Here is a 24,864-nt window from a genome sequence, read left to right as displayed (position 1 = left end):
TTGCTGCCACTTGTTTATTATCGTCTTCTGTCCAGTTATGAGTGCTCCCAGGTTCCTGATTCTTTTCAGTTGTATTCCTGAAGTACGAATGCCAAAGTGGCACCTTGATACTGCCGCCTTTGTTCTTGCAATAGGGGACTGGCTCCTTTTTCTAAAGGGCCAGGTGCTGCTTGGTGTGCAATGGAAAGGACATGGTGTGCCTTTCATGCAACGTTGGTCCATTCTTTCCCTGATCCATCTCATTTTTCAGGCCTTTTATTGGTTTGTTGATCTTTTCTTTCTTTCTTTCTTTTTGTCTGTCTTTACCTCTTAAACAGATTTTCCAGTTTTAATGTTAGTGTTGACTTTGTTCATCATGGTTCTTTGCACTTAATCTAAAGAAATATAGTTCAAAATTAAAATTACTATTTTTTTAATGAGTCACATCATGAACACTTTTCTTCTCCTTCTGTCTTTCATCTGACAGATTTTACTTGGCCATGCCATGATTTATGAACAAGCAGGGATGTTATCCTGTAGTATGTTTTATGGCTTGAATGGCTTTAAAAATCAAGCATTCTGGCACTGGAACTTGCCTTTTGTGGAGATTAGTAATGAGAGGTCATGGTCTTGACTTCATGTTGGTATTGACCAGGATATCTGGCTACCACTGTCTGTAAGGACAGTTTTCCTTCATTCATATCTCCTGGAATAGGAGATTTAAGAAAGTGAGTTAAGACAGTAACTAAAAAAGTAAGTATCTTTTTTCTTACTCTTTGTATTTTATTTGTATAAAGCTTTTGTTTTGGTTCGCTGAAAGTTCTGTTATCACTTTACTTGCCTTTAAGTTGTTGGATGTGATTTTGTCATCCTGTGCATAAATGTATTTACTTTGTTTTTTTTTCCCTTAACTGAGACAGGGGATAAATCTGTGCAAGTTGGCCACTTCAGAAGTAACTTGGAACGTTAAATTAATAGAAAAATAAGAGATCAATTTTTGATTGGCATCTTACTTTCCATTACACCATCAAAGGAAAATACTTTTATTCTCTTATTTTTACTTTATGCTAAGTTATTTATCACATTTTTGGCCAGTATTCAGGGGCTCTATTTTTTCTGTATTTTATTGTGAAAAGTAGAATCAAATGATGTAATGCAAAGCAATTTTTCTGTGATTTGCTGGGAAATTTTTAAGATAAAAAATAATGCAAGTATAGGAATACTGAAGATCTCTGTATGTGCTTTTTGCATTACACAAATCATGACAATCTAAGGGTTCTGCCTTTAGTAAGCAACAGCTAAATAGCTGTTATGTTTATGGGAAGAACACAAAATAATACTTAATCAACTGGAGCAGTCAATCGTGAGCTATAAGACAGAAGGAGGAGTTAAAAGTAGTGGAAAGGTACAGCTTCTCTTTCTACTTGGAAGATGGGAAATAAGCTTGGAGAAAACTGTCCTGCCAAGCCAAAGCAGATTGCGCTTCCAGTTCTGTGGACGGTAGAACAAAAGCGTTCATGCTACAAAATAAAAACGTAGTATGGCATATGGTGCAATTTTTGCAATTAGTTATTTTACGAAGTGAGATTATCACAGCAGGTTATGGAATATATAGAATTTACTGTGGGCCCAGAGGAAGCAGACTAGTCTGGAAAGTGGTGAAGTGTATGTGGGATTTTGGTTCCTTCTTGCGTATGTGCGTGCATGCTTATGAGGGGCTGGCTGTAGGGCTACTGTTCAAAAGCAACCCTCCCCCTCCCCTGCCAAAAAAAATCTCCCATTTCCCTATCCTCTTAAAATGCTGCTACATAAAGCCAAGTGCAATAAGGACATTGCCCTGTTTCGTTGGTGCTATGGACCTGAGAAACTAGTGCTCTGTTACCTCCACTCTCTGTGTTGCCCACATGGGTGTTTTACCAGCTCTGATGGTTATATGTGCAGGTCTTAACTTCTTTCAGTTTGTAAAATGTGAGGCTAATACTTGTTTTTGGGATCATTGTCAATACTGCAAGACAGAGTGGTGTTTTCTTAGAAATGCTTGGGCATTTCTTCAAAACTGGGCATTTCTGTTCAAAACTTTATGGAAGTGTTTTGCAATGGAGTCCTCATGTGGGAGATGTAAGTTGTGGTGATGCCATTTGTGACTATGAAGTTTGGATTTTTTTTCCGCTTAGATTCATGCTCATATTTGAAGAACTTATTTATCCTACCTGTATTCTATATGTTTTGAATATGGAATATGCCTTCTGTGAATTCAGACCTAAATTTTTTATTGAGTATTTTAATCTAGTACTTATGATTCCCTTTTTGTTCTTAATGGTCTTAGCAGAACAATGCTCTTCCTAACTTCTAGTATGATTAAAACTCTGTGGAAATTGCATGTGTGGGCTATGTTTGAAGAAACTAGATTGTAATGAATCCTGTAAGTCAGGTTGACAGAATGCCTCAAATTGTCCTTCTTAAAGACCAGTCACTTTTGAAAGCTTTGGCCTTAAGGAATTAACTTTTCCACTGGTGACACAGGTATGGAGAATAGTTAAGAGGATTCTCCAAAACAATTGATACAGTTAATAGTAACATGGTACGTTCGTAGCAAACTACGTAGTAAATATATCCATTAAAGACATTTGCAATGCCTGTACATGGCAGGATAATTTAAAAACTTCTTATTGATTTGGTCATCTTCATGGATAAGTTTGCAGTAACACTTGTATGCAAACCAACTAAAGGCATATACCAGTCTTGATGTCTGTAGGGCTGTCTTACTTCTTTTTGTTAAACAGATACTCACCTAATTTAAATTAAACTACACTTTATTCTGCTTTATGTTGTTTCTTTAAAATGAGGACTTCCTAAACCATAACTTACCAGATAGCTGTTGTTAGACATAAATAGAACTTTGACAGCAGCCTTATCAAAGGCTTGTAAATTAGTAGATGTGGGTTAGTTCACAAGGAAAACAGCTTTGAACATTGCTTAGAAAGCTCTGCCTGTTAGTCCCTTCGTTTCAAGGGCCAGCACTGAGTAGTGTGGAATGTCAGTAACAGTTGTCTGAAATACTGTCTTTTTGTTTAATTGTTCAAACTTCAGAATAGATTTTTAATATTTCTTTTTGTCTCTGTTTAGCTCTTTTCACTCATGGAGATGAAACCTCCTATTTCCCGAGCAAAAATGATTCTCATCACAAAAGCTGCCATTAAAGCTATTAAGGTAACGTACAATAAAACAAAAATGAAACCGTAATAGTAGCAATATTTTTATTATTTTACATCTGAGGTAAATGCATTTCTGGATTTTCCAGTCTCCACAGCTTTGTGGATGTTATCTTCTAGTTGACTTTAAGAATGTTTTGTAGAAACAAGTGGGTGGTGAACATCATCTTTTGGTTTTAGACTAGTAGCATAATGACAGTTTGATTTTTGAATCTTTGCTTTCTAATGCTATATCCACTGTGGTGTTGCGATTTCTATGTGACAAAATTTAAAATGTTGCAGCATGCAACTGCACCTCATCATATTAGAGGTCTTTCTTAGAAAGTAAACCCCCAAAGTTGTCACTAATACCCTGAAAGCCGTTTCTTTTGGGTACACGCTGAAACACTTCTAACAGAAAGAATGACTTGTCCCAGTCCTTTCCCTCCATGAAATCTTTTTCTCAATGCTTGATTAACTGTGTGCTGTTTGTTTCTAGAACATGAGTGCAATATTTTGTTTGTAGTCCTTCCTAACTGATAGTAAGCACAAAGAACTAAAAAAATTTCTAAAGCGATGCAGCAGTGTCAAGTAGATGATAAATTAATTTATCTATTTCTTTTCCAGCTCTACAAGCATGTTGTCCAGATTGTAGAGAAGTTTATCAAAAAGGTAAAAATAAATAAATATAATTACAGATAAGTTATTCACTGCTTTTGCCAATAGATATTATTAGTAATGCTAGTTAATAGCAAAAAAGGCCATGGTTATTTAGGAACTGAGGGAGGAAATCCTGGTTTGTTAGAATTTTACACATTTGAATAGCTCTTTGACTAAATTGAAAGCTTTTTTAAGTGAAGATTCTTAAACCTTTTCTTATATATTTGTCATTTTAACTCATTAATGAAGCCTCATACCGATTTCTTCTTAATTAAGATAACATTGAGTCTTACAACTTTTTGTAGAAATTTGCATGTGAGCACGGTATTACAGTTCACTTTTTTTGTTGTGCTTAGACAATAGCAGTGTGTTAACAAGCATTGCTCCCTTTTGAATGTATTTAAATATTTGTTTTCATATAAAAGATGGTAAAATTTGTGTTTCAAAATAGAAATTTTTTGTTGGTGTTATAGTTCTAGAGAGAAATTAAAACTGTTCTGTTCTATCAAGTATGCTGTACGTATAGAGAGCACGATCTCTTGTAGAGAGCTAAGGCATGTTACCTTATTCGTATCACTGCATAATAGAGAATTATTTTTATGTTTTCAGTGCAAACCAGAATATAAAGTCCCTGGATTGTATGTCATTGACTCTATTGTTCGTCAGTCTCGTCACCAGTTTGGAACGGACAAGGATGTTTTTGGGCCAAGATTCTCTAAAAATATTACCGCAACATTCCAGTATTTGTATCTCTGTCCATCTGAAGACAAGGTATAACTATAATTTATCAAGTATTGTTGTGAATTGATAACAGCATTACTTAGGAGTTTCCACTTGTGAAAGCTAATTTGGTGATTCTCTATGTCAGTTGCAGTGTATGTTACTATGTGAGATGATAAAACATGCTGAGAAAGATTATTAAAGGTGTTAAGTGGCAGTTCTAGCTATAAAATTACTTTGCGTAACTTCATCATTGTTGTTTTGCATGCAGACATTTGAATGTTTTGTGACTACGCTAAAACCTTTTTCTTCTTGAGGCTTCTTGACGAAAACTTATGGAAGGTGGTGTCTCTTTCCCCCAAAATGAAGAATGTGTAGGAGAAGTGCCAGTGTTGTGGGCAGTAAAGATTCCGCTCCCAGGACTTTTCTAACAGAATTGTGATCTTGATTTCTCCAGCCTTTACAAATCCCATGCTTAACAATTTCATTGCCACTCTCCACTGTCAAGACTTAAGGCCTCAGTTTTCTTTCTTTCGCCCTACTTGCTGAAAGAGCAGAACCTCAGAAAGTATCCTGAATTGATGATGGTCCCAGTTGCTACCAATAGAAGATGGTTTTTGTGTCCTAAGTTGGAGCAATTTCAAAAGACTCCCAAGCAAAGTATGTTCTACGAGTTGCTGAGTGGTTTGCAGAAAATTACCTACTCACCTGTTTTCATAGCTGTAATCCTTTAAGAGTAAAATATGTTCCTCCTGACTGATTTAACAGCTTTTGAAAGGCTTTGCTGCTGTACAGTTTCTTTTAGGGAACCTGCAGACCTTTAGACCTTAAGTCTGATACTCCAAAATTTTATGGTAGTACTCTTGCAAAACAGAGCAGGCCCTTCTTGTGTCTCTCTTTGTGGTTGCCATTTTGTTGACCTAAATGAATGAGACTCTCTGTCTTCTTTATGGAACTACCTGATATCTCACTGCAAAAATAAATTTAAGATCCTTTCCACTAGGGAAGTAATGCTATTTGTAGTGTGCTTACTTTATTGAACTGCCAGCACATGAAAACAAACAGATCTGCAGTTATGAAATAACTATGGCTGATATCAAAAGAGGATGATGTATGTCATTTTAACAATCTCTAACAATCTTAACAATGTAACTGAAAACAAGAATATTAAATTTACTCATTTTTTGGCCTTCATTTAACTTTCCAGTCTTTCAGGGAGCTGACAATCAGAGGTTCTAATTTAATCTTACTGCGATAATCAGAATATTTTCCACACACTTTTCTGATCTTTCAAATAATGATGGAGATGGCTTTTCTGGTGTCAGCAAAGAATTGATTGGATTAGTAGAAAAAATTTCAAGCAGACAGTTTTTCCCTAACTTTAAGAAAATACTAGGGTATTTTCTGTTATAATTGCCCCTCTATTCATCAGGCTTTTCCAGTTTGTCTTCCTTTTCTCTATCTTCCCTGCCGCGTTTGTTGTTTGTTTCACTCCTTTATGACCCTTTGTGAAGATGTGGTTGGGGATGATTGACTTCCTGTATTGTATGTCAAACCTGGGTTTTCTGGTTGGCCAGAACAGCTTAAGAAAAGTGGCACAAGGAGCTTTTTACTAAAGGGGATAGCAAAATAAATTGGCAGTTTGTATCTTTCCCATATACAATGTCTTGCTGACCTATGTGACAATATAAGTGATTGTTTAAAAGGCGTGCTTGATTCTATTTAACTCCAATACTGTTCAACCCTTTCTTCTTAAATACAGAGGATGAATTGGGAGTTTGTGAATTAGAAAAGCTTTATTTAGTGTTGATGCTTCCTTTTGTTTCAACAGAGTAAAATAGTTCGTGTCCTGAACCTTTGGCAGAAAAATGGAGTGTTCAAAATTGAGATCATTCAGCCTCTCCTGGATATGGCAGCGGGAACTAGTACTGCTGCCCCAATGACAGAAAATGCTACTAATAATGAAGGTATGAATGACATTACAGCTTTCACTTACTCTTTTTAAAAGGTGGAATAATATTAGAAGCTTGTTAGCAAACATGAATTTTGTAAGGCACCTACTGACAGTTGCAGCAGTAACATTGATAAACTCAACTTTACTGTCACAATTATGTGGAGCAGCTGAACTCATTTTAAATAAATGCTGATACTCTACTTCCTATGTGCATCTGGAAATTATTGGGATGTGAATGATTGTTTATATTGTATGTAGGCATATGTACATATATATATATGTGTGTATTTTCTTTAAAAATGACTTTGTTCCCTGTTTAAAAAAAAAACTTGGTTTCTTTTTTGGTTTGAAATATTCTCTCTTCCTTCTCAATTGCATAATTCTCTTCCCCCCCGCCCCCTTTTTTTTGGTTAGAATCATGAGTAGTAAAGCATGATCTTGCATGTAGGAGCTTTGTCTTACAGTGAAGGACTTGGTCTGAAGGCAGTTGCTGTCAGTCTCTTTCAATGTGCAACCCCCAAAATATTTTATATTGACTTTTCAGATCCCTGAACAGTAAATTTATGTCTGATAATAGACTTCTATATGGACCACTGGTTGAAAATACTGACCTAAAGAGTAAAATAATGACTGTCTGCTCACAGTATTTTCACTGACTTACGTAATGCTATGTAAATAGCTGGTAGTGAGGCCATCGAAATGTGGAGGAGAATATGCGTACCACACTTCTCTCTTTCTTTGGAGGGCCTTCTTTTTGAATTTGTGTTCTATATTTTAGACTAGCTTTGGTACCTTCCATATTTATTGCACTGAAGTCTGTTAGAGTAGAACTGGCAAAAAATGTAATGGTGTGAGTGAGCTGTAGTGACAGACAACGAAATAATGATGGGCAGTAGCATAAGCGAAATCTTCTCCAGCAGCATTTAGGAAAGCGTATCTATTGACGTGATTTTTAAACATGGTGGGACAGGGGAGAAATGTCTTAGCATATGAGCTTAGATGCTAACAGGCAGCTATACAGTTTCAGTTTAATATGACAGGTGAGTGGCACTGTTTTTCCATCTCTGTGTCATCACTAGTAGCTAACAGATTATGTGCCTTCTGCGTAGATTTACATGTACAGAATTACTGATTTCAATGAGATTATGCAAATACACCAGAGGGGATAATTTGGCTTGGAAATAAACATGTTAGTGAATAATAATAAATATATTAATGCATTATGTGAAATAGAGTCTGTTTCACTTGTAATGCTGCAAAATCTGTTTAGCCAAAAAAAAAAAAAAAGAAACGTAAATAGCTTCTCCCTTGAGCAAGCAAATATCCTTCTGAATATATACAGAAAGTAACTTGGGAGTTAAATTATATTTCAAAACAATCACAAGTATTTTTTTGCAAGATTTTTCTGTAGTATTTGACTTCTGGGAAAATATTATTCAACGTATTTGTCTCTGCTTTCTGTATGTCAACACTGCAGTTATTTAAACTGCAAACAGATTAATGGCTTTAAAGAATCTGGTATTGTGAGGCAAGCATATTTGCTTAGTTTTTCAAACTTATATTTCTGTGCTATCTAGTTTTGAATTACAGTAATATTAAAGCACAGTTACTGCAATATGAGTTTTTTAAAACCTTCTTCCTTTGAACCCTTTTGTAATATTTCATTAAAATAATTAACTGTATTTGCCAAAGAACAGTTACTTGCTCACAGCATTTAAGAATTGATGGCATTACTGCTAATTTACTTTATACTAGTGAAATGTTAATTAAAAAAAAAGTGTTGAAATCTAAACCAAAAAGAATAGGAAAGCTGCTCATGAAGTCAAAAATAATAGCATGTCTTGAAATTTCATCTCAGTTTTAGTAAAGCTCAGTGCAAATAGTCTCTTCCTGAAAGAATTAGTAATTAGCTGATTTTTACTGTAGGGAATTATCTATCAAATGCAGGCTTGGCTTATGTTTACACAAAAATGGCACGTGGACAAACCTTACCAAAGAAAAGTTGCTTGTGTAATCATTGAAATAATTTTTAAAACCTTTATTACCAGACTTTTCAGCAAAAGTTCAGTTATTGCTAGAAAATACATTCTTTGTGTCTTCTACGTTTCAAATGGATTGAAGGAATATGATTATAGATGATTATAGAAACTCCAGAGTTTCTCTTAAAATAAACCATTAGATGGTTTGTTTGACATAATCATCCAAAAGAACGAGTCCAGATTTTTAAACTTTGCCAATAAAACTAATATGAAGTATTAATGGTCATTGATTAACATTGCGTGAGTAATAGGTTTTCTCTTAACTGTACAATTATAGAGAAGTTACACCAAATTTTGATCTAAAATACCATGCTGGACTAGTTTTCAGAAACCCTATTTTTCTTTTTTTGTCTTAGTGTGTATAATACACAGATATGTATTAAAGGAAAAAAGGATAGAATGTGTTCTTGGGGTAGTTCAGATAGGAATACTGACTGACTTTTTGGGCTGAATATGTTGTTGTAGATAATTCTTTTGAAAAGGTAGATGTATGCACGGAAGAGTAAGATGAATGTTTTGGAGTAACATAGTGCTTTCTCAATCCCATCAAACTGTCAGGTTCGCCGCCCCCTCCAGCAAAGGTTCCTTCAGAGCCTGCTCAAGTCACTGTTAACTCAGTACCTACTGTGCCACAGTTGCCCAGTTCTGATGCCTTTGCAGCTGTAGCTCAGTTGTTTCAAACAACACAAGGACAACAGGTAACCTGATTTTATTTGATTCCCTTCTAACTTAATTAGTATGTGAAATATTGAATAAGGGGAAAAAAGATGGAAATGGTATTCCTGATCTGAAACAAAACAAAAACCTCCCTGAAGTTTTGAGCTGGACACCTGTGAGGGTTAAAGTCAGCATTTGAATATTCTGTGACCCTTATATCTACTAATTATAGTATTTGAGGAAAATTCAGTTACGTATTTGTAAAGCATTAGCTCTGACTTGATGCAGTTATGAAATTTCAAGTTTATTTTTTGATACAATAAAATATTTGCAGTGTTGGAATGCTTGAGTACTGTAATCTTGGGATCTGCTGAAGTTTGCCAATGAAGTATTAAAAAGTGACTTTTGGTCTCGCTGAAAATTCTCCACCTTGATAGTTCAGTCAGGTGGTTGTTGGTGTTTGTCCTATGCCCCAGTCTGGCTTGATTAAAAAAAAAAAAATTACGTGCTACACCCCTTTTAATACTGATAGACTCAGACTTGGTGAAGTTTCCAGATCTTTTTATTTCTCTTAAATCTGTCATCTTTTCCCCTCAGAAAAATTTGATTTGTGTTTGTGTTGCTGTGAATTCAGTCTGTAGGTCCTGAATTTCATCAACAACTGATTTTCTACCCTGGATTAATGTTTAATTGTTCTTAGTTTGTCACAGCTTTCTATGCTTGCTTTTGAAGGAAATTTTGTTAATGTACAACAGTTTATCCAGTAAGACTAGTAAATTGAAAGTGATGTGACTGAAAATTCAAGTCACTGAAAGTGATTCATAATTGTAAACTCAGTAAGCTTATAATAAAACAATCTATACTGGAATAGACTGGTATAATTTTAAGGGGAAACCTTTTCTGGTCTGTGGGAAGAATTCTTTCATCTAAAATGAGGAAGGTTAAGCCAGTTGAGTGTATTTATCTGTCTCCTTTCAAATCTCCATGCCTTTCCACCAAAGATTATTGGAACAGTGGAAAATTAATTTTATTGTACTGATTCAGCTATTGAATGGGGGAATTACTATTATCCCAGCTGTATTTTTTAACTCTGTTTTAAAGATTAAACACCTGCCTAATAAACCTTCTAAATTCTGAACAATACTTATAAGAGAGGTAGCATTCATGTTAGTTTTTCTGCTTCAAAAAAAAAAAAAAGAGAGATTTTGATTCAATATGTATCCTGTAGCTTCAGCAGATTCTTCAGACTTTTCAGCAGCCTCCAAAACCCCAGTCACCGGTCATAGATAACACTGTGATGGCTCAGGTTCAAGCTATTACTGCTCAGTTGAAGACTACAGCAGCACAACCACCAGAACAAAAAGCTGTTTTTGCACCACCTGAGCAAAAAACATCGTTTGACAAGGTAAGTCTTAATTTGTTTTTTGTGTTTAACAACTTAAAACTCAACGGAAGGTTGTTTGATGGATGACCTCAATGTTTGCTGACCGTTAGGAAAAAAAAACGGTGCAAATCTTATACTTTGTCTTCTAGTTTGGAAGTTGCTTTCCTGTTCTTTTTCCTTAGGTATAGACTTCTTGTGCTTTCCAGAGCTGAATAAAATCGATTTTGAAGAGTTTGGTTAACTTCAATATTTGCTCTGCTTCTAATCTTTTCTTTAATTCCAGAGCTGCTGCATGGATAGTAAGACATTGCTAATAAGGATATTTTCGTTGCCAACTACATAAAATATTGAAAAAATAGTTGGCTTAATGTAATTTCTTTCAGAAGCTGCTAGATCGGTTTGACTATGATGATGAACCAGAAGCAGTGGAAGATTCAAAGAAAGAAGACTCAGCTCCTTCTCCTTCAATTTCTCAGCCAGCTTTGTAAGTTCTGTGGTCATAATAAAATTGATCCTCTTTGTAACCCAAAGATTTTTAGAACAAAGCTTTGGTTAAAAATCCACATTACTTGAGTGCTTAATTGTTAGAGTTCAAAGTTAAAACGTTGTTAGCAGCTGTAGGGTTTTCTTCCTTCAGTGTTCCAGTGTAAGTTTGGCATGTTGCATCATTGATTGAGGAATGCGTTTGATAGAAGAAGCTCAATTTTGGTTGCGAGATGAGTTTTGTGTTTTTATTGCACAGCTGAGTGTGTCAAGGCATTGTTATTAATAAGCTGGATTGCTTTGCTGGAGGCGGTGATGATGCTGTTCTGAGCGTTGTAGTGCTTTTATGTATTAACTATTTTAAAACTTAAAATTGGCTTTGCAGCTTTAAGATCTCAAACGTTAAATACCCATGCAAACTAACTCAGACCCCTCTCCCCCTTTTGCTATGCATTATGATAAAGTCTTTAGTTACATGATCACATACTAGTTTTTTCCACAGGACCCCTCTCTCATTCAGTGCACAGGCTGGATGGTGCTCAATACCTGGGTTAGTCAATATTTCTTTTTTCCCCGCTTCAGTATGTGGCCCCATGTCTTATTTTCTGTATATGCCATCCAAACCCTGCTCTGAAAAACAGAATCAATATCTTTGTCATTAACTTTCTTACTGTGTTCATCACCTTAAGCACTTTAATGTTCCATGAATATTAGTTAATTTAGATGCCTTTTAGGTAAATTTGTAGCATTTTCCCTATTACACAGATGGGAACTTTGGAGTTCAGAAAGATGAGGTAGGTCAAACATGTCCACTGTTTGTGTATTCCCAATTAGAGATCACTGGACTAGGCTTTTCAGCATCTTTATACTCTGTTTATAGCACTCTAAAGCTGTTGTCTGTATTACTTTATAGTTGCGTAAGATGCTTCTGAGAATTGGATTCCTGTAGTCTTGTTTTGTGCATACAAAATTAGATGCTTTCCATGAAAAATTGAGCTGTCCAGAATCATCTAAGAATTGTAGGGCACCTGTATCTCAAAACACTGCACAGTTCCATTCACATCACCATGAAATTCCTTTATCTTCCCGAAATCTTGTTTAGTTTGTTATGTGAACAGCATCCTGTAAACAGGTCCTGTTAACTGCACAAACCTCATTAATTCCCTGAGCACTGTCCATTCTGTGTGTTGAATCAGGAAGTGAATGGCATTACTGTAATCCCTGTGTGATATACGTATCCTTTCTCCTCTGCCCGAAACTCGTCCCAGACTTCAAGTTCCTGCTCCAAAGCTTGGAGACTGCAGGAATCTTTTTTTTTGGCAAAAGTATGGCTAATTTATTTTTCTTTGAGGAAAAAGGCTCACTTTTGTTGTTCCTGAAAGAGGAATTGGTAAGAAAGATAGTTAGCCTAAGGTAGATGCCCTTCATGAAATGCTTCCATAGACTGAGGAGTTTAGCAGGATTGTATAAGTACAGGGGGGAACAGAGGTTTAAAACATGTAGCATTTATGTAGCATTTATTAAAATGTTAAAGGACTCCTGTTACAGTGGAGAAAAGATAAGCCATTCTTCTTGGGTTTGTTTTTGCTTTTCAGAGAAGTGGGATCTTAATGAAGATTAGTTTTCTTTCTAAATTTGAAGCCAGAATGTGTAAATGTGCATAGCAATATGTAAAATAAAGGCAAAAAAACCTGTATGTCTATTGACTTTTCTCACCAAAATATTACTGGTTTTAGTGGATTTCCAGGAGAAGGTATGCAACAGCCAGTATTTCCACAACTCCCAAATATGGATGCTTTTCAGCAACGAATGATGGGACTACAACAGGATCCAATGCGCCACCAGGTAACTTTTTTATTTGTTAAAGATATTTTGGTTTTAAAATTGTTGTCTTAGTCTTTTGTGTTTTGTCCTTTTCTTTGGTGGAGAAGCAAGGAAGGGATGATTCTACTAAGTGAATATGGCTTAGCTCTCCATTTTTTCAAAGAAAGTTGTTTTCATTCTCTGTTCTAATACAGCTTTAAAGAACATGGTTTTTATTTCTGGAGATACACACAAGATGCTTAAGTTGCTTAATCTTTTTCAGGCTTCTGGCCTTATATTGTGACTTTGGAGCAGAGGGACATTTTTACTCCAAGCAAACTGGAAAATCTAATATAATTTTATCCTAACTGGAAGTTTGTGGGTTTTTTTTTCCTTGAAGGTTCCACTTCCTCCTAATGGGCAAATGCCAGGTTTTGGTCTCCTGCCTACTCCGCAGTTTCCACCCATGGCTCAGCCTGTGATTCCGCCAACACCACCTGTGCAGCAAACTTTCCAGTCTCCTTTCCCAGTACAGAGTGAAACACACATGCAGAAAACACATCAGCAGGTGAGGACCCTTTCCAATACATAAGTATTTGTGTTTTAATATTTAACTTTCTCAAATATACATAGTTTGTTCAGGAGAAGAAATATCATGATAACCATGTCTGGAGATGGCTATGAGGGTAGCTTATCTGAGAGAAGTTTGGATAGCCATGGTGCTACGTGACAAGTATGATATTTCAACAGTCTAGCAGAAGCAGCACATACATACTGTATGGTTCTCTCTGTGAAAGACTTTGGGTTACATCTTGGTTGTCCGCTTCTCAGTTCCCTTCATCGTCCCTTTTCCATCCCCATCATGCTTTAGGAATCTTTTGTTTACCAGAGCTCTAACAACATATTATCATTCTGGAGAGAAGCTATTTGAAAAAGCAAGTTTTGAAGGGCTCACTAGGCCTCTGAAATAGTGGAAGTGGACTCAGAAGTCTGTAAAAGTTCTAAAAAATGAAAGTGTATGTAAACACCTCGCTCCTGTTCCTAAGGTTTTGGAGGGTGTTGTTCATTCAGTGACTGTCTCCTGTTAGGAAGAAGTCAAGGACCAAGACTATTTTTGAGCTTTTATTAAAAAATAAATAAATAAAAATTCTAGGAGTTCCTAAAGTAGATGCTAACATTCTGCATCTGAAACAAGTTTTTAAAGGAGTTTTTCAGGAACCTGTAGATAATGTTGGGATACTGAAAATTATGATATGCTCTTTTATTTACCTCTTTTATATATTTACCCCTTTTATTCCAAGAAAAGGAAATTTTAAAATGAGAAAAATGGTACTAAGCTGTCTTTATGTGGAGACCTGTGATATCACAGGTTTTAGAAATTACTTTTTTTCCACTTGGAAGAAGGAGCTACTTCTCAAGAGGATCTCTGTAGTTAGTTTGTTGGTCTTGAAGTCTGTGAGATTGTCTGTTCAGATGTTCCTTGCCAGGGTTGCATCATGAAGACTATTCAAAGTTTGGGCAGGACACAGTATGTTTTGGATTCCTTCCAGCAGAACTATCTTACAGGATTGGTTAGGGTTTTCTTTGTTTATTTGTTTGTAAGATCTCCTGTATCTAGAAATTGTCCTGTGTTGTTTCCTTTCAACTTAAGCAAGTGGTCATATATTTATAACTCCCGTTTCTTTTATCTATGTTCACAACTTTATTTCATTTTAAGGGGAAACTCATTTTTTAAATATAAGTACCTTTAGGAAAGTTTTCAGGAACATAATGTAGGCAAAATTGTGATGAACATCAGAGAAGTAGGATATAGGTGGTTCTTCATTTGTTGTAGTATGTAACTATGACCTAAATCAAACATTTAAATACATTTAAATTAATTTATGAACAGAAGATGGGAATTTTGTATAAACTTTTTAATGTTTTCACAGTGATGGTATTAAATTAATGTAATACTAGACTGTCTTCCTGTTAGTGACTATGAAGTAGTGGTGAAGTTTCTGAGAAAAACTGCATTACATTTCAGTTTCACATATATGAATATTCAGTATAATTTTAGTTATGAAATGTTACGTAATTCAGTTAAGGCACAAAATGAAATAAAATGCTCAGAGTAACAATAATCCAACTGAATATTTTAGGATATGGAAGTGGAACAGCCCCCTATTCAAGAAGGAAAAAGACATGTTTCTGACAACAGAAAGTCAAGATCTAGATCTGCATCAAGGTAAATTAGTGGAAGTTCTTTTAATGAGGATGTATATTATATCAAGTATTGGATTTTAACAAAAGAGCATATGCATCACGTCCAAAATTTGAAAGCGCTTTACTAATTTGAGTACTGAGGAGAATGAGGCCGATAGCCTGGAGCTCAGAGAATCTGGTTTTGTGCTGCCAAATCTACCATGGGGGAGGTGTAGGTGTGTGTGTGTGTGTGGGGGGGGTTCCGTGTAACTGCTAACAGTGAGATGACAATGAATAGCTGAGAGGTGAGCTAACTCCTTGAACTGTTGCTGAAGCTCATTTCTAATGCCCTAGGACACAGTCCTGTTATCTGTATTCCCTGTTGGCTACACGGATGCTCTGTTCTGCATGCTTGCTTTTGTGGTTGCTTTTCTTAAGAGCTCAGCTCTGCTGTACAGTTCGAGCTCTATTAATGAATGCCAAAAGACACATTTAGCAGTGGTGTCCCTTTTTGGTTTAATCTAAGGTTTAATTGCAAGAAATTATTGTCCTTGTATTAGTTCCTGTATGGACAACTCTAATGAATTTCTTAGTAAAGTCAAACTGCCAAGGGCTTTACTTGAATTTCCCTTTTGCAGGGCGAGAAAGACCCTTTCAATCTCTTGCCTCTCAGGGGAGTAATGGGGATAACTTCAGCTAGCTATTGAATGTTACTTGAATGCACTGGTAATGGGAAGCAGATTAGTGACTTAAGGATTTGTGCACCTCTGAAAGCCAGCTACCTTTTAAGGAAAATTGGAGATCCACAGAGTCTCTTTCACTAGCAGAGAATAACTTTCATATCTCTCAATGCTGGCTAAATTGTAGGGAGGCAATACATGATTTAATTTTGTCTGTGCTTGAAAGACACTTTTTCTTCTGAAGAGATCTGTGATCCACTGTGCTGTGGTCCTTTGCTTGTCGAAGAGGCAATTTCCCATGACCTAACAGATCTGGCTCCAGTATTAAAGCAAAACCATCTACTGAATTACCAGTCCTCTCCTTTGCCAAACTTCATATGACTACTTTGGAAGTTTACTCTCTTACAGACCCTGAGTTGCTTAGATTTTGATCCCAATGTTAAATATAATTTCACTGGCAGAATTTACTTTTAACCTCTTTTTTAGCAGTTTTTTTTGTAAAAGCAGCAAACATTTTCCTCCTTTAAGCTGATGACGTTTTCTTTCTATTATAGCATGACATTTTTTTGATACTCACTTCAATATAAAACTGATATAGAGAAGATCAGAAATTTAAAACTAATTAACTGTTTAGCTGGAGTGCTCCTGTAATAATTTGCTGTAGTTCTAAATGCATGTGAATGGACCTGGGTTTGTTTATTTCTTACAACTGAACTCATGCCTGATTAGTTTAATAGATGGGTGGAGTACCTGTCTCTTTCTCTCTCTCTCTCTCTCTCTCTTTCTCTCTGTTGGTGTCTGGGTCAGAAGACTGAATGTAAATTGTTGTTTAAACTAGGTCACCTAAAAGGAGGCGTTCAAGATCTGGCTCCAGATCTCGAAGATCACGTCATCGTCGATCTCGCTCTCGATCCAGGGATAGACGCCGACACTCTCCTAAGTCTCGCTCACAAGAAAGACGTGAACGTGAGAGAGAGAGAGAACGCAGGTCAAAAGGCCTTCCTCAGATAAAGTCAGAAACTGTTAGTGGTAAGTTTGTTCTTTGTTTATTGTTGATGATACTTTGCAAGTTCTACTAGTACCATTTTTCAGATGTTCAAGATTTTTCTTGTTCACATATGGATTTTTTTTGTGCCCAATATTTTCTTTAATGGATTCTAGAGTTCTGTGAGTTTAAAGAAATTACTGTGCTTTCAAACAAATACTATGCCTATGTAGGAGTACACTAACAAGGCAAGCTTAAGTATTTTAGAAAAGTTATAAATGTGAAGGAAAACACTTCTTATATCTATTAAAAAAATTTTTTTTGGTCTAATTTATTTTTCCCAGTCCACTTACCTTCACTACATAATATCTGCTCGGGCTATCCCAGAAGACAACTCTTGGTCTGACTGAAATAATTCACTGATGTGTTACTTTTTTTACTTACCAAACTACCATCTTGCCAAAAACATGTGCCAGAGACAGTTCAGTGTATCGGGGGCGGGGGGCAAGGGGTTTATAACTTTTAACCGTTTTGTCTATCTTTGCTCTGCTTCCGGTTCTTATAGTGCTAGAGATCAGAGGCTGACTTTAGAGAAGTATTGTCAGTTAATTAGTAATGTATAGATGTAACTTCAGATTTTGGTTTTCTTGCTCTTCAAAGAAATTTAGCTTTGTCTTAGGTCCTTTCCTTGGAGTCTCCAATGTGTCGGGTGAAGACGGTGGACAGCTTAGTGCCATTTGGAATACTTTCTCTGATCCAGATCCCTCTTTCTTTCTCTGTCCTTTTTCCTTGGGTTTAGTACTATTTGACATGGGCCGTAAGACTCATCCAAACAAAAACTGTGCTGTTGTTTATTTTTGCAACTATTTTAAAGCTGGTAAGAATAATTCACCACATCCCTGTTCTTCCTTACCCTCGTATTAGACAATTTGGCCTTTTTGGAATATCTCTAAGTCAGGAATATTCTGGCTCTAAAATGAGGAATGAAAAAGCTGAAACACAGTTTTCTTTTCTTTCCTTTGAGACATGTAAGGTAAAGTAGATTGAACAAAAAGAAGTTGAGCACATGATTATAATTTCTATAATGATTCAACGTTGTGCATCTCTTAAATCTGTAGAAGAGCTTTGACCTGGAAAACACACAGGCTAATGTTCTGAATTCTGAAATAATCCTGGCTTTGCCTGTGCTTATAGACAAAATGTAGTTGTTGTCTTCTGAATTTTCGCTGGGGATGTGGAATCTTCCCTGTAGTTATCAAGTAAAATGAGAACATTCTTTTTGATGTAAAAGGGACAAAAACTGAAAAAAAAATTTTTGTTTAACTAACCAAAACCTTGGGGATGATGATACCATTAATTTAAAAGGACTGCAAAAGTTGGTAGCTGTTAGTTTAAAATCTTACCAGCAGGGATGTAAGATATGCTTTTTGCCGGCATCTCTCCCAGATTCCGTCACATCAGAGTCTTTACGTCTAGCAACTATATGTCACTTAGTGGGGAAAACATAGATGATGAGAGTTGAAAGTTGCTGTAATAATCTTCAGAGAATATGGTATTTTGAACTCATCTCATGTTTTATTAGCCTGAACAGTGAAGTGAAATACAAGGATGTTGCTTACTCTTTCATGACAGAAAAATCTCCTTTCAATAATTTTTCTCTTAACCATAGAAGGAAATGGCATTGAATAGGTCACTAAAGAGGATATGAGTTCTGTTACTCATTGTAGTTGATTTGTCACCACACTCTGAAGGAAATCTCAGTAGTAATGGGTGTGTCACCATAAACAGTCTAACTATCATCTTGTTAGTAAGTACCATCTGTAACTTGTGATGCTTGCCTGTAGCTTGGATTTCATAATAATTAGAGTGAGTTACCTTGCTGTGAAATATCCACCATACATGTTGGGATATTTTGTGGAGCAGCGTTAGCAGCAAAGCATTTTTTCCTTTTTATGATTTGCCGAGCTCACAGTCTGAACTTGCAAGTCACTTCAGTATTAATTAACTAGAGAGCTTATTAGTGATGTGGTTAACTCTCTTAACTCAGCTCCAGGCAGACAAAAAAGAAGTTTCTTTCAAACATTCCTTTTAAAGATTAAGAAATATATTAAAATATTAGCAGGCTTTTTCATTTGAATGTCATAAGTGACTGTTAACATGACTATTTTAACATTTTTGCCATGTGAAATCTGTATTTACAAGTGCTTTTAAAGCATGTGTTAACTCTTTTTGATTGTAGTCTGTAGTACTACGCTTTGGGTAGGACAACTTGACAAAAGGACTACTCAACAGGATGTTGGAAGTCTTTTGGAGGAGTTTGGCCCAATTGAATCAATAAATGTAAGTATAAATGGCGTAGTGCAAGCTACTTTGATATGCCTTGGTTACAAAAAGGCTTTTCAGTCTATATTAAGCCAAGATTTTTTGATACATTCATAGTAGTCAACAACTGTCTCTTTCTGTATTCTAACAGAATTTCTGTGTTTTCTAACCTGTAAACTCAATTCATTTGTGCGCTTCGTGGAAAAAAGATAAGACAGTTGCTTTAGTGTAGCTTGCCATTTAAAAAAAGAATGCCCTTGGGGTTAATTCAGAAGATCACCCTATTTTCATAGAACTCATGCTTTCCCTAATGAGAAGGGAATGATAAAAGGCCATTGAGGAGTCAGGTACAGGGTAAATACTATGCTACTGAGTTTGTTGTTTTTCTGCTGTGTTTTGTTGTCTGGTTATAGAAATGTAGACCCTCAGCTGGTGTTTTTGCTGCTTTTGCTTGTTTCTCTTCTGCCATTTTAGATGTAAGCTTGGAAAAATGTTGTTAATATTTGTTTTGTTAAGGATAGTTTACATATAAACAATAGTTGTGTTCCAGTAGCTATGCAATTTTATTTAAACAAAACAAACAAAAAGTTTAACATGTGGTTGTAACTTTCTTGTACTTTCCAAATTTTATAAAGCAAGATGGAGTTTTTTTTTCTCAAAGGCATTAAAAATAATAAAAATTGTAATGAACTTGCAGATAAAATTGAAGGTGTAGTTGGCAATTTGTGCAATTTGGAATAAAGTGAGGTATTAGTTTCTTGTTTCTTTCAACAGACTAATTCCAAGGCCTCAGCACTTACATGAATACTACTTTTTAGCCATTTTAAGGATTAAATATACAACGCTAATCCATCTGCTCACATGGAATAGAGTTATGAACTTTCCACATAAGAAGTTGCTTCTTATTTACCAGAAATTTTTGTTTCAGGAAAATACTTGCCAGCTTAGCTTTTTAAACATTTAAATATTTCATACTTCTATAGTCCTTTCTGAGAAAACTGCTGATGGTCCAGCTAACTGTAATTAAACTTTTATATGTTATTCATTGCTTTGCTATTGTGGTAGCAAAACCTTTTTTTTTTTTTCCTTTAAATACAAACAGATGATACCGCCTAGAGGATGTGCCTATATTGTAATGGTTCACAGACAAGATGCTTATCGTGCCCTACAAAAATTGAGCCGAGGCAACTTCAAAGTCAATCAGAAATCTATAAAGGTATTTCTTGGACAGTGTGAAATTGTTCTAAAATTATTGTAATCTTTACATTTTTAATGTATTCTAGACTTCTATGTATTCTAGATATGTTATTTTGTAATTTTGTGTCAATGAACCACATTTTTATTGGTAAGTATTCTTCCTGTTCTGTAATGTGACTCATGGAACTTGTATTAGTTTCCCTAAAAGATTGCCAGTAATCGTATCTTTGACCAGCAAAAAGGGTGTCATTCTTTTAATCATAACAGTGGACTGTTAACTATGTTTTTCTTGGTGCTGGTTATTTTTTCTTAAAACTGAGTTTAATTATGTATGGCAATGATTCAAAGAGTAATAATAAATACAGTAGAGCTCATTCATTAGTGAAGTTCTGCCTTTTGTACAACATCATACTACAGAGTGGCACTGTCCTCTGAAGTGAAATAAAGTTAGCCGAAATGACTGGGGAACGTTCGAAGAAACCACTTACGCATTTTTAAAATTTGTAAGCAAGAATCAAGTCAGAATAGTGCATAAGAACTAATTCTGCTTTAAGTAGCTCTTATTTCAGAGTTTTATAACTAAACTACTTTTCTTGCTATTTCAGTTATTCTCTTTTTCTTCCTAACCTCAAACTGTAATGCTCTTCTGTGAAAACTGAAAATTAAAACCATTAAAATGAAAACATTTTGCTGACTACATATATATTTTTCCCCAAGATTGCATGGGCTTTGAATAAAGGAATAAAGCCAGATTACAAGCAGTATTGGGATGTAGAACTGGGTGTTACCTACATACCATGGGACAAAGTGAAACCTGAAGATCTTGAAAGTTTTTGTGAAGGAGGAATGTTGGACAACGAAACTCTTAGTCCAGGTAAAATATTGCTAGATCTTAAAATGGTTTTTAAATAGTTGTCCTTTATGCTAGTGTACTGAAGTTGGTGTGGCTGATGTTCCTGTGTGAGCAGCATATAGAAGTCTTCAAATGCCTAAGAGCTGCACTATGTGTAACTTGTGGATTACAGAGAGCACGTAAGTAGTCAGTGACAGTCTGTTATTAGACATTGTGCTGCCCTAGTACAAGGGGGGGGGGGGGGGGGGGGGGCTGGGCCAAACAAGCACTTGGACTGTGGGTGACCTGTCAGCTGCACTACAGTTTGCCCTTGACAGTAATCCATGTTGGGAGTGTGTAGTACTCGGCAGCCCCTGAGCCAGCACAGACCCCTCCGGTTTGTGGGAGGTATCCCGAGCAAGTGAGCCTGCCTTTGAAATACTTGTGTTGCAGCTGAGCTGACAGCAACTTTAATATTTCTATGCAAATCACCTTTTGTTTTCATGAATGTAAGAGTTTCAGTTCCTTTAGCAAGTGGTGTATTTATTTTGACCTAAATAGAATCCTCGTTATTTTGTATGTAAGCAGAGAAAATAGCAGGGTTTTTTGTTAGAATTAAGAGAACTACCCCTGTTATAATCAGTAGCTTCAAAACAATTTCAGGTTATGTCAATACAGAATTGCTAGTGATAAGCTTTAGTGTTAGCGGTTGTGGTTTTAAAAGTAATATTAAATAAACGCAGTACTTACATAAAAATTGAAATGATCTCACGTTCTTTGGACTGGCACTGTAGATTACTTTGCTGATTTTAACTGTGCAACTGTTGAATGATGTGCTGTCTAGCTACTGAAACGTGATTTGACTGTTATGCCATTCTGTCCAGTTTGTCATAGGTAGGTGGTTATTATTCTAAACAGTAACATCTCTTCATGAGAATTGCACACAAGTCAAGTGTGTTTTGTTAATGAAAGTCCAATTAGTGATAAACATAACCTCAGTGTGTTCCAGTCTTCTCAGATTTTTTCTACTTTTCCATGATGCCTCTTCTTTGTCCCCCCACCTTTTTCTTCCTCAGCTGGCTTTTCCCAAGAGGTATTGACAGACAGCAGGAGCTGTGTTTCTGCTCTAGAATCAGTTTAAGCCTGTAGTCGATGTTGCTCTTATTTTGCTGTGATTCTGCATTGTTGTATTCTCATTTTGCTTTGTTAAGGGCTGTAAGTGTTGGGTTTTCAAAAATAACTTTTCAAATACTTTTCAAAATGAAAAAGCTGCTGCCTTGCCCTAGAATAATGGAATCTATTGAAAACTTGTCCCAAAACAGCCTTACTGTTTTTGTTACAGATAATATGCTTTAGAATCCTGGACATGCATATATGCAGTCAGTGCAGAGAATTCAATTGTGAAATGACTAATGAAAGGAATAGATTTACTTGCCATGTTTCAGTGCCAGTGGTTTGCTGTACTGTGTTCAAAGTAATTTGGAGATTTTATCTTCAGAAATACCCTTTAAATAGTTTTTATTTCTATAGGCTTCTCATTATTTGAAAAATAATTTTGTTTAGCTTGGTTCATTGTTTTAAACATCACAAAACATATTGGTTTTACATAGCAGTGCTTGACCACTTGTCCACTTCTACTGAACCTTTTTTTTTTCCCCCCCCAACACAGAGTGGAAGGGGATTCCCAAGAAGTCTGAAAATGAAGTAGCTCAAAATGGAGGTGCAGAAGCTACAAATAATGAACCAGTGTCACCTATACCTAAAGCTTTACCTGTTCCAATTCCTGTTCCCATGCCTGCACCAATAACTGTACCTCCTCCACAGGTGAGAGTTGCTTCTCATTTGCTCTGGATATCACTACAAAAACTTGATTTAAATAATAATTTAGGATGGCAATACGTAAGTTACAGGGAGGGAGGACACATGATGATTGATAGCTTAGGTAGTTGATTTTGTTTGTGTGTTTTGTGTTGTTGTCCTCAGTTATAACTGCTCTTGTTAGCAGACTGGCCATGCTGGCAATTTATATAGGTAATTTTCCTGTGCCATAAATCCAGTATGCACCTGAAATCAGTTACTTGACCTTTTCTTCATAAAAGAGCAACACAGTGTAACTGAAGAACATTTCCTGTTCTGCTCAGTCACAGTGGCAATGGAAGACTTGAAAAACCAAGCCCCTTACGGTTTGGAGCACACTTTGTGCCCAGCAGGTACAAAGCTTCTGGTTTCATTCCCTTGAAAAGGGATGTAGTTTGCATGTACCCAAACAGCCCTGGGAACTGAGTCAGCACATGGTTAGTGGGAATGATGGAGGGTTTGCTTCAAAACCTCACTGCTGCTCTGAACCAAAATGCTAATGCAGACATAGCCTGTCAGATATTTCCTCAAAGTAATGTAAATCTCTACTTCTAATATCCACTGTCTCCATCCAGAATAAATTATTACAGTAGATTCTTTTTATTAATGGGGTGAGTTGCATCCTCTCAGTTTTATGATTGCATGAATTTTTTTCTGATTCTTTTTAGCTAATTTCCCTCGCTATTGGTTAAAATAAGTTATAAACCTTGTAAAATATACAAATTGCTTTCTTTTTTGTTCATATTCTGTATATTCCTATTGAACAGCCTTTGGAAATTCAATTTAAACATTTCCATGCTATTTATTTATTGCTATCATGCTTCTTCAGTGAGAGTTATCATTGTATGTTCATTCTTTAAAACAGCTGTCTAAAATTTTACTGTTAGTTTAAATAACATGCAGTAATAGTTATTCCCTCCAGTGTTTTATAATCTGTTTTTCTTTTAGCTTTACTTATTGACAAAAGATTGTTACTAGTTTTATTGTAATAGTTTTTCTGGTCGCTTAAAATAGAAGTATACCTTCTCCCAAAAGGAAGAAGTTTGAACAAAACTGTTTTAAATCTTGGAAAAACAGGATTTGTGAACCACAACATGGCAGATACTCAGATCATGAACTCAAATTAGTCAAAGACAAAAATGATTTAGCCAGCTCCATGATTTCAGAACATAGAATGTTGAATTATGTGTTGTTTTGACACGGAATTGTTGTAGTGCTGCACGGCATTTTTGGTAAATGAACACATGGGTCAAATTTTGAATTTCAGAGAGCTTTAATACTGGTTGGCTGTAATTAAAATTAACTAATTAGTGTTAGTGTTGTTTTTATTTTCATTGAATTCACACTGAAAAACAAAGTATAAATAAGAAACCCACCAGTTGCATAACATGAGAGTGAAGCTAGTTTGTTCCAGTCTCATCAGTTTTATTTTTTTTACTATGGCAAAGAAACTTTTCTTGTAGTCTTTGCAAATTCAGACTATGATCGGGTAGCCATATTTGGTCTTTGTCTCTGGCTTCACTACAGGCAGTTTTAGGCTGTATTATACTTGACCAGTTCAGTTGTCTTCTCCAGGGTGCCATAAATTAAAATAGTTTAATGATTTATAAATAGTTCTCAAAACTTACAGATTTGGTTCAGCTGTGATGATATAAATGGTGTTAGTGGTAAAAGTAACTTGTTTCTGCTATTAAGATATCTAAATGTGACATAATACCTAAAGGAAAGAGCTCACTGAATGCTATTTTTTTTGTTTAAATCACTTTTTAGAATACCTTTGCAGTTTATTTAGCTGATGTGTTTTTTTTTCCTGTGATACGAGTAGAATTGTTCTCATCTGTATTTGGCTTCAGTGTTTAGGGCTGTAAGATGTGTGGAGGCTGCTACAAAGTGGTGGGTAGCTGCTCATTCTGTCAAATCTGGAATGAGTGTTGGCA

At 35.8% G+C, this 24,864-nt stretch overlaps 1 protein-coding gene across 6 annotated transcripts in view; it reads left to right on the top strand.

Moving 5' to 3' along the window:
- The window catches only part of SCAF4 (SR-related CTD associated factor 4), a 48,601-nt gene that overhangs the window by 8,957 nt on the left and 14,780 nt on the right, over positions 1–24,864 (top strand). For 3 of the 6 annotated variants that reach the window (XM_026103567.2, XM_064524089.1, XM_026103570.2), the window contains exons 2-17: positions 3,106–3,189; positions 3,798–3,842; positions 4,440–4,601; positions 6,382–6,517; positions 9,102–9,241; positions 10,429–10,605; positions 10,968–11,068; positions 11,570–11,617; positions 12,804–12,912; positions 13,271–13,438; positions 15,012–15,097; positions 16,573–16,763; positions 18,959–19,059; positions 20,144–20,257; positions 20,956–21,112; positions 22,740–22,894. In XM_026103567.2, coding sequence (XP_025959352.2) covers positions 3,106–3,189; positions 3,798–3,842; positions 4,440–4,601; positions 6,382–6,517; positions 9,102–9,241; positions 10,429–10,605; positions 10,968–11,068; positions 11,570–11,617; positions 12,804–12,912; positions 13,271–13,438; positions 15,012–15,097; positions 16,573–16,763; positions 18,959–19,059; positions 20,144–20,257; positions 20,956–21,112; positions 22,740–22,894 — 1,974 coding nt within the window. The remainder of the gene's footprint in view (positions 1–3,105; positions 3,190–3,797; positions 3,843–4,439; positions 4,602–6,381; positions 6,518–9,101; positions 9,242–10,428; positions 10,606–10,967; positions 11,069–11,569; positions 11,618–12,803; positions 12,913–13,270; positions 13,439–15,011; positions 15,098–16,572; positions 16,764–18,958; positions 19,060–20,143; positions 20,258–20,955; positions 21,113–22,739; positions 22,895–24,864) is intronic. The other 3 variants (XM_026103568.2, XM_064524094.1, XM_026103569.2) reach the window with 3 other exon arrangements.

Source organism: Dromaius novaehollandiae, chromosome 1, assembly GCF_036370855.1.
Source record: "Dromaius novaehollandiae isolate bDroNov1 chromosome 1, bDroNov1.hap1, whole genome shotgun sequence".
Taxonomy (NCBI): Eukaryota; Metazoa; Chordata; class Aves; order Casuariiformes; family Dromaiidae; genus Dromaius; species Dromaius novaehollandiae.
The sequence above is the reverse complement of the archived record's forward strand: the minus strand, read 5'-3'. Positions and strand labels throughout refer to the sequence as shown.